A 12,854-nucleotide genomic window follows, 5' to 3' on the forward strand; every position below is an offset into this window, starting at 1 on the left:
GTCTTTGAAAGTTATAATTCTGCTTAGGATTGCCCTGTAAATACCATTTGTTTGGATCCCGCATATCCTCTTTCTCACTATCCCTTTCTGTTGAGGTCTACTCTGATTCCTGATATTCTGCTCCTGAGAGTTGAAGAGCTCTTGGGAACAGCCTGGGGAGACTGTGGAGGAAGGGAGGAATCAGTGGAAATGCATGGAGGTGCCACTTGGTGGTGAGCAGGGCTTTTTTTGTTTTTTTGCAGCAGGAACTCCTTTGCATATTAGGCCACATACCCATGTTGTAGCCAATCCTCCTGAAGTTTACATTGGGCCCTGTAGTAAGAATCCTGTAAGCTCCTGGAGGATTGGCTACATCAGGCGTGTGTGACCTAATATGCAAAGGAGTTCCTGCTACAAAAAAATCCCTGGTGGCGAATGACATCAATTCACATCTGGCTTATGGTGACCCTGTAGGGCAGCGGTCCCCAGTCTTTTTGGCACCTGGGACTGGTTTTGTGTAAGGCAATTTTTCCACTGACTGGGGGGCGGGGTGGCAATGGTTTCAGGATGATACAATTGTGCACTTTATTTCTATTAGTTTGGTGTAATGGTTAAGTGTGCAGACTCTTATCTAGGAGAACTGGGTTAGGTTCCTCACTCCTCCACTTGTAGCTGCTGGAATGGCTTTGGGTCAGCCATAGCTCTCACAGAGTTGTCTTTGAAAGGGCAGCTTCTGGGAGAGCTCTCTTGGCCCCACCCAACTCACAGGGTGACTGTTGTGAGGGAGGAAGGTAAAGGAGATTATGAGCTGCTCTGAGACTCTGAGATTCGGAGTGGAGGGCGGGATATAAATCCAATGTCATCATCATATTATTATTACTACATTGTAATATATAATGAAATAATTATACAACTCAAGGCCCAGTTGCTAACAGGCCACGAACCGGTACTGGTCCATGGCCTGGGGGTTGGGGACCCCTGCTGTAGGGTTTTCAGGGCAAGAGACATTCAGAGGTATTTTGCCATTGCCTGGTTCTGCATAGTGACCATGGATTCCTTCGGTGGTCTCCCATCCAAACACTAGTCAGGGTTGACCCTGCTTAGCTTCTGAGATCTGATGAGATTGGGCTAGCCCAGACCACCAAGGTCAGAACAGGTGCCACTTACATGAGTGGAATGAGTCTAGGCTCCAATCCACTTGATATCAATGGGATTTACTGTTACCACAGTCAGATTGGTCTTTGCTAGGAACTGGAAACAAAAGAATAGGCCCAAAATTCATGATTGGCTGACGAAAGTAAAAGAAACCCACACACTGTTGAAACTACCAACAAAAATAGAAGTTCTTCCAGATTAGACTCATTATGGCCAAGGGTTGTGCAGAGAATGGAACTTGCAGCCAAATGTGAGTGATACAGTTTTTAGTTTCACAGAATGTTTATGAGTTTGGGTAGACATGCTCATCTGGTACCTATTATGTGTACCCTTTTTTTGATGCATATTTTTTATTTTATTGAATAAATGCAGGGCTTTTTTGTAGAAAAAATCCAGCAGGAACTCATTTGGATATTAGGCTACACCTCCTGAAATCACCATTTTTCACACAGGGCCTTTTTTGGTAGAAAAAGCCCAACAGGAACTCATTTGCATATTAGGACCGCAGCCCTGACACCAAGCCAGCTGGAACTGCATTCCTGTGTGTTTCTGCTCCAAAACAGCCCTGAATAAATATATTTTTAAAAGTTAAAAAAAATCAGTGGGGTTTACTAAGCTATCTGGTAATATATTTGACCTGAAGAGTTTGAACATAGTGATTTTTAAATTGCAATTTGTCCCTCTTGATCTGTTTCCCACAAAAAAGTCTTGATTATTCCACCCCAATCATTGATACTGCAGGCTCTTTTAGGCCTCTGGTTAATGCTCCTTGTCTGCTGAGTTATATTAAAAAATTAATTTGCAAGAATGACACACCTTTAGTGAGTATAATACTTTACAGTTCCTAAATGGCAAAGAACAAAGGCCGTTTTATACTGTTGCTTTGTGGCTTTTGTATTTGTCTCTTAAAATTGCTGTTTATTGTAAGCCCTCTTGTGAATTTCATATTAATAGTGCAGGATCTAAATATTTTAAATAAATAAAGTGATCCAAGAATGGTATAGATTTGCATACATGGAAACACCACAGGAAAAGGGTCTGGTTCTCCTACCAATTTCACATAATGGGTATGTGAAGGCAAATTTAGTGCTATGAATTAATGCCTGAATTAGAGTACTGTGTCATTGTCTGTGAGAAAGAATGGAGATTGTATCAAACAAGTTTAGGTAAAACTGCAGAACACTGTGGAACTTGCAGGAGGGGGGAATAGTGAGTTGTTGGAGTATTATTGGATTGTTCTAGCTAGATTTGGGAATGATTCATATTTTTATGGGGCGCTTGGGATTGTCCTACATTGTTTGCTGCTATGAACACTTTCAAGTAAAGATTCATGCATGTAAACATAGTGGACATATGCCACAGAGCCATGGTGAATTGAGAATCTCTGGCTTATTCCAATGGATGTCTTTGAGCATTTGGAAACATTCACTGTCTCTGTTTGTGCATACATGTTCTCAATTACAGTCACCAGTATATCCACGGAAAACATTGCTACTGCATAAGTATGAATTTGCCACCCAGACAGGGATCTCAGGCATCAAAACATTTGAGGGATGTTAAAAGTCAGCTTTCATACAGAGGCACCCTTAGCCTATTAATTCTACTCAAATGCTTGATGATTTCCATCATGTGACCCCCTAAAATCATATTCAATTTGTTTAGCACTTTCTGCTGTCACAATAAGAAGCAAGAAGGGGAAAAAACCCCAAGGTATAGCATACTTTGGAAAAAGAAAGAAAGAAATGCTTAGTATCTGAAGTGAATTTTGACTTCCTGCTTAGTATCTGAAGTGAGAAATGCCAAGTTTTCGACTGCTTAGCATCTGAAGTGAGAAGTGCTGAGTTACTACCCTGTCTTGGTTACCATCCCTGATTTAGGAACTTTACCCCTAATCTCATACATGTTGTCGAAGACTGCTCAGTAAAGTGAAAGCGCACGCTGCTTCGGTTCAAATGTTCTTCTTTCTCATTCTATAACACACCAACCCAACAACAATAGGGGGCAAGCTAGCTAGCCCTTAAATTAAGTGTTGTGTGGATGACGTCATAGCAGTCCTACATGAGGCCCTGTGCACATGCGGGTTGGTGTAGGAAGTGTGCCAGTTAAGCTAAGTATACAACTAGTCCATAGCCTGGGTCAGTTACACATTGATATGCTACTGTTATGAAACCAGTCTGCTGATTGGTTACAAGGTAGAAGCAGACTTCCTTCCAGTCACACTGGGCATTAATCTTTAAATAATCTCAATCAGTTTCTGCTATGAGGCTACACAAATTCATACAAGAACAAAGAAGAGGACATTTTTTTTTAACTAGAGTTCTTCCTCACTGCAGCCTTGCTCATGACACATGAATGTTTGTCCTCCTATCCTTCATCAGAGGATTTTTTGGGGCTGTTTGCGATCCCCTCCATTCCTTAGATTGTGGAAGTTGGGCTCCAACCCACACTCTTTATTCAAAGGTGGCCTCCTCCTTAATAGCTTGTTATGTATGACATAAGAATGAGTATATGAAAAATATCATTGTCTTTAAAAACTGGTGAATCATACAAAGAAAAAGAGAGATACAATAATTTTACCTTATCATTCCCTCCTCCCCATGATGTGAAATGGTGATGAACTAAAAAACAAAACAAAAGCCACCAGCCAGTAAGTATTATTTTGTGATCCCAAACAAGAAAAAACAAAACTAGATGATAGTCAGACATAACCTGGGAGTGTGGCCAGTTATGTATCCACAGAGGAAATCAGCAACCCACAGGCAGCTGCTGAAATATTATATTAAAAGAGGCATATATACCGTGTGGAGAATTATGTCAATTAACTGTGCACAATTTAAGGAAAGACCACTTCATAGTGAATGCATCAATCTTGTTCCTATTTAAATCAATGGCAAGTTTCCCATTTGTGTCAGTAGGAAAAAATGAAGGGTAAGACCTCCTGTGTTCATAGTTCTTAACACCTCTCTGCTGTAGATTTTCTGCCATAACAATCTTATTTATTCTTCATTAACTTCTCTTCCACATCCCAATACAAATGAATGCCACAACAACCTGCTGGGAATTTCCTTTTCTGAATATGTATTTTAACTATGTGCAAATAGGGAAGCAGAACAATTCTGTTTTCAGACTGCACTGGTGTAAATAGATATTCTGAAGCTAGGAATGAGTTCGGATACCTATCAGTTTAAATTAATCCAGGACAAAACCTTTCTTTATACTGATGTTTATAATAAGGGCACTTACTTATGTTGCTTTAATCTGCCAATTGGAACAAGCAAAAAGGGAAAATGACCTGATTAATGAGACATTCCCGATTATGGGGATCTAGTGCTATCTTTGCTGTTGATCATGCTAGTTCAATTGAACTTTCAGCAACAAGGATAAAGTATCATTTCCCCAAATGTATGGATTGCTATGCTCAGGTTCAAAGCATGGATCATCTAAAAACCCACAGTATTTTTCCGATCCTCTGTCTTGATAATGTCAGTCATGTTGAAATCCCAGAGAAATTAATGAAACAAGGTAGTTGCAACAAACTTGTGTTACATTAATTTAAACAAGATTTAAATACATCTAACATTATGTGGAACAGTGGGCACTTGTGAAGAACTGAAGACTTGTGCTTAAGCTGAAATGTGTTGTTCATTATATTTTACTTTGAGTTATTTGTATCAGCTGTTTTTGTTTTTCTCATTATTGAGAGAGAATTAGATATCTGGGCTAGAATAAATGTATAAAATTTGTTGAATGTTGACATCCATATATGAATGCACTGAATTTTAAATCACGGTTCAGAATTTTCAGAAACAGATATATATTCTGTACTTTTTAGTCATGTCAAGTGTTATATATAGGTAATTTCAGAAGGTAGCCATATTGGTCTGCAGCAGATATTTGACTTCAGTAGCTCCTTAGAGACCCATAAGATATTTGTGGTATAAACTTCCAAAATCTTAAAAATCTTTTTGGTCTCTAAGGTGCTACATGACTTGACTCTAGCTTGCATATATGTAACTGTCGAATTGGCGAGATATTCACAACATTTTGTTTGGGAAATACAATACTAATTGATGAAACAATATCATGTTTGCTTGTTGGTTATTTGAAAACTTGATTTGTTCCCATGCCTAATATTAAGTAGCCGTTTGTCTATATGCAGGATTATACGGACAAAGGTACAGCAACCACCCAACCAGCAAGTCCCTGCCTCCAGTCACAGCATAGGTAAGGCAATTTTTTTTTTTTAAAAAACACATATATAATACCATTAATTCTAAAGAACTTTTAATCACTTATGGGCAGATAATTTTGCACAGAACACTTCACCACACGTACTAATGCACCTTCTTTGTCATTCTCCAAGGGCTGAACATGGTAAATGAATTTTATAAATACTGCTAAAAGGTTTTGAATTTTACTGATTATTATGATAAATAGCTTTCACCATGAGACAGAAAATTGAAATCTAAACCAAAAAAAAAAATCATCTCACTAATGGGGGTCTATAGAATGTCAGATAATTAAAGTAATAAATCAAGAAAGGGATAGTTATTCATAACATTTTCTGCATCGTTAGTCAGTAAGTAGTTTTGAATGTATTTTTTTTCTTCTATCAACCATCCCTTCCATAAGTCTTTTGTGCACTTGTAATTTGAGTGAAGAGGTGGTACAACTTTCAAAACTTTCTTTTGGGTCCCCCCCCCCTTTTCTCCTAATTTAGATGCAGTCCATCTACCTTTAGTCACTGAAGAGTGATGGTCTCTGTATTAGGGTTTTTCAGGTGGAATCTCTAACCAGGGCAACACAGCCTGTTGGCTTAAATACAACTCAGCTGACTAAAAAAACAACTTGTATAATTTATTCAAGCTGATACTGGCCTGCTGAACAGAATAAGATGAAAGTACTTGAATCAAAGTACTTGGGTTTAACTGAGTTGTGACTGCCTTGATCTGATTTTTAAAAATTACCTTTTTTCTTTTTTATGAAGATTGTAATCTTTGTTCTCCTCCTCCTGCTCCGAGTTAATACACTACATTTAATTTGCCTTTTAAAAAAATCACCACCTTTTCTGAGTATCAGCCATGTTTTCAATATTAACAGCCTGATCAACTCAAATGAAGTTCTTAGATTAAAATTTTGCATAATTCCATTGATTTTAGGAGACACTCAACTAGTTTAAATCCAGATCAATGAATTGTAGATCAGGCTAGAAGGAAGCAATCTTTCTGTTCTGAGGTAGTTACCCCCTTCCATCTTCAGCTGCATTTTAGACTAATTAACAAATTATAGAATTAACAAATAGGGAATTAACTCTACTTCACCTCAAAGTGAACTTTAGACAAACTATAGTGTATTTTCTGTATGTGGCAGATCCATACCGTTGAATAGGCTTCTAAAATGCAGTTTCCTAAGTACATAAATCAAGATGGCCATCATCTACAAAACCAAAAACTAATGCTACTGATATGAAAAAGTAAACCAACCAACCAATCAGTAGAAGAGAAAGCATAACAAAACATCTGGCTTGTGTACTGAATCCAGTAGCAGCATTTATTTGCAAAGCAAAGATTCCTTGTGGCAGAGCTTTGAGCCTTGAATGGGTCCCAACTTCCCATTTGGCAGATTCAAGAGGTAGAGTTTGGATATGATTGACGTACAATTATCCTTTAATGCTTAGAAGGTAAATGATTTGCATTTTCTGCCTTAGGCACCTGATTTCTTGGGTGAGCCTTGCTACCTAATTCTGTGGGCTACTGTGTTGGGGCTGAGGCATATGGAACGGAGTGGCTCTAAAGTGCACAAGCTGTGGGTAGTTGTCAGTGCTGTTTCCCGAGTGCAACCTCCTGATTCCAATGAATGCTTGAGCAGTAGGGAGGGGCTGTGGCCCAGTGCCAGAGCATCTGCTTGGCATGCAGAAGGTCCCAGGTTCAATCCCCAGTACCTCTGGCTAGCAGGTTCTGCCTGAGATCCTGGAGAACCATTGCCAATCTCCATAGACAACACTGACCTTGATGGACCAATGGTCTGATTCAGTATAAAGCAAGCAGCTTTTTGTGTTTTCATGTATGTGTTCATGTTAGGGTTGCTAGGTTCAACTCAGGAAATATCTGGGAACTTTGGGGGTGGAGCCAGGTGACTTTGGGGGTGGAGCTAGGAGCAAGGTTGTTGCAAGTGCCATTGAACTCCAAAGGGAATACTGACCAACACATTTAAAGGGACCAGGTCCTTTTAAATGCTTTCCCTTCATTGAAAATAATGGAGGATGAGGTGCCTTCTTTTGGGACTCATAGAATTGGACACCCTGGTCCAATCTTTTTCAAACTTGGGTGGGTTTTTTTGGGGGGGGGAGGCACTAGATGCTATGCTGAAAAACAACAACAGCCATCCCAGAGCCCTTGGTACCCATGGATTGATTATCCATTATACCCTATGAGGACCAGTTGCCATAAAGTATAATGGAGTGCTCAGTGGACATTCACCCCCACCCCCCATGCTTTCTGATAACCCTAAAGCAGGGAGAGGGCCTCCAAACCAGGGGATCTCCTGCTCCCAACTGGGGATTGGGAACCCTAGTTCATATGCATTCATGAGCAGTCTGTGGTGGTTCCTTCTAGGAAAGCAATGTGATGCAGGGTCTGGAGTGTTTGACTTCAGGTAGGGGAGACTTAGTTTCAGACCCCTGCTTAACTATAAACCTCAGTGTATGGTCTTGGACAAAACTCTGCCTCCCAGCCTAACCACTAGTACTTAGATGTTGTTAAGATTAAATGGAAGAACTTTGCTTGAGCTTCTTCAAGGAAGACTGGGATAGCAAGAGCCATGTTTGGAGCACCATGGTAGCATAATGGTTAGCATGAGCTGTAAACTAGAATGTTCCTGCACCAAATCTCAGCTCAGTCATGAAATTGCTAGACTGCCTTAGGGCAAGCAACCATCTCTTGTTCTCAACTGAATTACAGGAATGATAACAGCCTACCTTACAAAGTTACTGTATGGATTGCTGATGAGTAGATTGTAGACTTAGGAAAAAATACTATAGTCTAAGAATTAAATAAATAGCCCTGGAACTACTTCCCTCTTAGAAGGGATGCATATAGTTTAAGAAGAAAAGGGCAGAGCGATTCTTCCCTACTTTGCAAAATTCAGGATGTACAGAGCCCCGTGTGTGGGTGTGACTGCAGCTAAATCCAGTCGTTAGTGCTGCATTGTAAGGCGTGCCAGAAGATGAAATGCAAATGTTTACCAACTGCATCCAAACTGCCCAGCACAAGATTACAAAGGAAGTGCAGAAATGGATGGTATTCTGGCTAGGGGTATTTCAATATAGAAATCAAAGATGGTGGTCATGGTAGGAATCATGCACACGTCTTCTTGTGCATGCTGGTCTGCACATTGATTCATTTGCTTCTAATTACAGCCTCTACAGGTTCCGTGACCCAAGTGTCCTCAGTAAGCACAGACTCAGCAGGTTCTTCCTATTCCATTAGTGGAATTCTGGGAATTACATCCCCCAGCGCTGAAAGCAACAAACGCAAAAGAGATGAAGGTAAAGGAAAACAAAATTGTACCTCCCCTTCTCCTTCCTTGTTGTTTATTATAGTCAAGAAATGACTATATGGAATTGTATCATCAATCTTGATATTTACTACACAAACTCCATTGCAGAATTACTTCCAGAAGTTTAAGTTTTTATTTTTTGTAAGTCATTTCAATTATATGTTTTTATAGAAAAGAACCAAGTAAATATATCTACATATAAACACACAAATCAATAAAGATGATGGATTTGAAATGAGTGTACAAATAACATCAGGAAAATTATGAATCAGCTGATCTACAAAATAATGAGATTATAAAAAAGATATTTTTTAATTTGCCATGTATAGTTTTTGGCTGCGATCACCCACACTAAATACTGCACTTACAACTCACTTTCAATGAACTTTTCAACTGGATTTTGCCAGTTCACAAAGTAAAATCCAGCTGGAAAGTGCACTGCAAACGGATTGAAAGTGCATTATTTGATGTGTCTGATCGCAGCTTTGACAATCAGATTTGTGGCAATATAAAAATTCAACTTTTACTTGAAAATGGGGAAGAGAGGGGATGAAAGATGGTGACATAATGCCCATAAGTAAAAAGATGTGGTTCTGGGCATTTCAACCAATACCAATTAGAGCATTAATTGGCAACATGGTAGAAAACCTCTGTCGCTACATCACATTAATATGAGAACTGGGCAATGGCTCTGATTCTTCTTGCTTGATCAGTTTGCCTGAGGGTTGATTCCAGTTTTAAAACTACATTTTTGGGAGAAAGTTTTCTAAGCAATTTAAAACAATCTATCCAAATATAGAAACCGTGCCATCCTAAGAACACTTCCCCAGGAATAAGTCCTATTGGATAGATTGGAGTAGGATTCTGAATACATCTTCTAAGTATTGCTCTCATAATGTTGTAAAAAGTGGGGAGGAGGGGAGCTGTAAAACTTTGCTTAGCATTTGTTAAACAACCTTGCATTAGTTCTGAATCAGAATTTTTACTTCAACACAGATTCATTAGTATCAGCAACACACAACACATTCGGGCGCAAGCTCCTTTCTGACAACTTTTTAGAAAATCATTGGTTGTCCCATTAAGCCACTTTCAACATGGGATCAATTTGAAGTAGGGTATAACTTTTAATTGACTTACTTCGTAGATTAAAGATCGTTGATTTTGGACGTTAATCTTCACAGGACCCTGTTAAGCAGTGAGGACATATTGTTATCAATGGAGCTATGCATTAAAGGCACACTCGTTCATTTTTAAGGGCTATTTTGTTTGAATGGTGTTCCTGATATAAAAAATAAAAAACGAAAATATGAAGGGTAGTGTTTCTTTTGAACAAAGTGTGGCAGGTTTTAGTTATTAAAAATATAAATTATTTCAGACTTCCTTTAGTATCTCATAAAGAGCAATTATACTGAAGTTTCGTTAATATGCAGTTTTTATTTAAATCATGCCAGATAACTTATCATTAAAATGCATTTGATTAATTCATTAACAGTGCAAGCCTAAACTGAGTTACATTGTTCTAAGCGCATTGACTAAAATGAACTTTGAAAGGTATAAATCTGTTTAGGACTGCACTGTAAATTATTTAATCAGTTCATAGTCTTAGTGAGCACAGGGCTTTTTTCTGAGCAGGAATGCACAGGAACACAGTTGGCTTGGCATCAGGGGGTGTGGCCTAATATGCAAATGAGTTTCTGCTGGGCCTTTTCTTTAAAAAGCCCTATGTGAAACAATGGTGATGTCAGGGGGTGTGATCTAATATGAAAATGAGTTCCTGCTAGGCTTTTTCTACAAAAAAGGTCCTGAGTGTGCATGAATTCAACAAACAGCTTACATTACTTTCTGTATCTTAAAAATTGTGAAAACAGGCTTAAAGTACTGTAGTAACTAGGGCTTTTTTTGAGCGGAAATGCGCAAGAATGCAGTTTTGGCTGGTTTGGTGTCAGGGTGTGTGGCCTAATATGCAAATGAGTTTCTGCCGGGATTTTTCTACAAAAAAGCCCTAATAGTGACCAACGCCCCCTCTAAGCTGTGGAGTCTTGTGAGGCACACATACGGGAGGGTATGTGTGCCTCACAAGTATCCCTCACAAGTATCTTGTTCAGTGATTCAATTTCCTGTGGTAGAAATATTTTAAATGTTGGAGAAATGTGTTCAGCAGTCCGTTATTGCATCATGGTTCCTTGCATTTGTGAGTAATCTAACTTCCATATATAACTGTGAGCACAAGGATCAGATGGCTAACTGGAATAGGGCTTTTTTGGAGCAGGAATGCAGTTCCAGCTGGCTTGGCACCAGGGGGTGTGGCCTACTATGCAAATAAGGTCCTGCTGGGCTTTTCCTGCAAAAAAAGCCCTGCGTGAAACAATGGTGACATCGGGGTGTGTGACCTAATATGCAAATGAGTTCCTACTGGGCTTTTCCCACAAAAAAAACCCCCTAAGCCTTTTCCGCTGCTGTCTCTTACTTTCTATAACTCCTTGCCTTTAGCCATTATTACTCTCTTATTGCTGATAGAAGTCTGGGAGATAGTAGCTTGTCTATTGTCTTGAGAAGTCATAGCTGAGGTGAGGTTTGAGCCTTGGATGTCTTGGTTTACAGTAGGAATGTGCAAAAAAAAAATAATAATTCGGAATTACACGGATTCGGAAGTATATGGGGAAAAAAAAATTCGGAATCCCGTATATTTCTGAATTCCGTAGTCGGAATAGCCACATATATGGTAGATGCGCAGCTATTTCCGAATATACAGCCCAATTTTTCCCTATGGGCCATTGAAATCAATGGCAAATAGGGTGTATTTGAAGCCACCTGGAGGGGAGGGGGTTTGAGGGAGAGCTTCCAGATTTGCAGGGGACCTGCAGGGGACTCTCCCCTACAAACCCCCCAAGTTACAAAAAGATTGGGCCAGGGGGTCCCATTCCAGGGGCACCCAAAGAGGGTGCCCCTATTCCACCATTATACCCTATGGGCCATTGAAATCAATGGCAACATAGGGCATAATTAGAGGCTACTGGGGGGCAGGGGGTTTGAGGGAGAGCCCCCAAAACTGCAGGAAACTCGCAGGGGACTCTCCCCTCCAAAACCCCCAAGTCCCAAAAAGATTGGGCCAGGGGGTCACTGTCTTTGGGCTCCCCAAAAGGCCCATTGTCAACAATGATGGGGAAAGCCCAATTAGCCACTTCCCCCACTATAATTGCTGTGGGGAAAGTGGCTCTGGCCAGAGGGAAGTTTGAGGGAGAGGCCCCAAAATTGCAGGGCAGATTCAGGGGACTCCCCAGCATGCAACCCCCCTGGCCCAAAAAGACTGCACCCATCTGTGGGCACCCCAAAAGGAACACTGCTCCCAATGGTGAGAAAAAAACAATTAGAGCCACTTCCTCACTGTAATTGTCGTGGGAAAAGTGGCTCTGGGGAGCAGGAGGTTTTGAGGAGAGCCCCCCAAACTGCTGTGCAGCTTCAGGGCACTGTCCCACACAAAGCCCACAAGGCCAAAAAAAAAAATTGGACAAGGGGGTCCAATTCCTGGGGCACCAAAGCCAAACCTAACTTCACACCAGATAATCTCTATAGGACCCAAATGCACTACATCCCTCTATATACTCTATGAACCCTGCAGGCCTGGAACCAATATAAATCCAGTTGCCAACGTCACTGCCACACAAAACACAATCTGCTCAAGGTCTGCTCTGCAGACCTGGCTGCAGCAAACCCAGATGCCAGCTCTCCAGCCCTGCCCCAAACAACACAGGGAGAGCTGGTGAAGCACAACAAGCCTGCTGGTTCTGGGTCTCTCACCCAGGTGCCAGCTTCCCCCCCCCCCCAAACCAGAACCAGGAAAAGGGACAACAGGAGAAGGCCAAGAAACTCAACTGTTAAAAAATGGTTTTTTAAACAATTAAAATTAGGCCAAACAGCACCCCCCCCCCAAGAACCAGAAGAAAAAAGGAGCAAAAGCAGCAGAACACAGCAGCAACAAATCAAACACAGAATTATTTTAAAACAGTAAAAAAACTTAACTTTTAACAATACAGGAACTTTACCAACCCCTCCCCACCAAAAAACCCCCTTCACCCTAACCCCAAGAAATCCAAGCCACCCAAATAAGTAAAAGTAAAAGGACACTGCACTTTTAAAAGTCCTCTCACTAAAGTAAGATATGG

The 12,854-nt window shown here is 40.4% G+C and overlaps 1 protein-coding gene across 2 annotated transcripts in view; it reads left to right on the top strand.

Annotated features, from left to right (window-relative positions):
• Positions 1 to 12,854, top strand: part of PAX5 (paired box 5) — a 298,952-nt gene that overhangs the window by 17,243 nt on the left and 268,855 nt on the right. For both annotated transcript variants that reach the window (XM_060237028.1, XM_060237029.1), the window contains exons 4-5: positions 5,294 to 5,358; positions 8,552 to 8,680. In XM_060237028.1, coding sequence (XP_060093011.1) covers positions 5,294 to 5,358; positions 8,552 to 8,680 — 194 coding nt within the window. The remainder of the gene's footprint in view (positions 1 to 5,293; positions 5,359 to 8,551; positions 8,681 to 12,854) is intronic.

The sequence above is a fragment of the Heteronotia binoei genome, chromosome 4 (assembly GCF_032191835.1).
Source record: "Heteronotia binoei isolate CCM8104 ecotype False Entrance Well chromosome 4, APGP_CSIRO_Hbin_v1, whole genome shotgun sequence".
Lineage (NCBI taxonomy): Eukaryota > Metazoa > Chordata > Lepidosauria > Squamata > Gekkonidae > Heteronotia > Heteronotia binoei.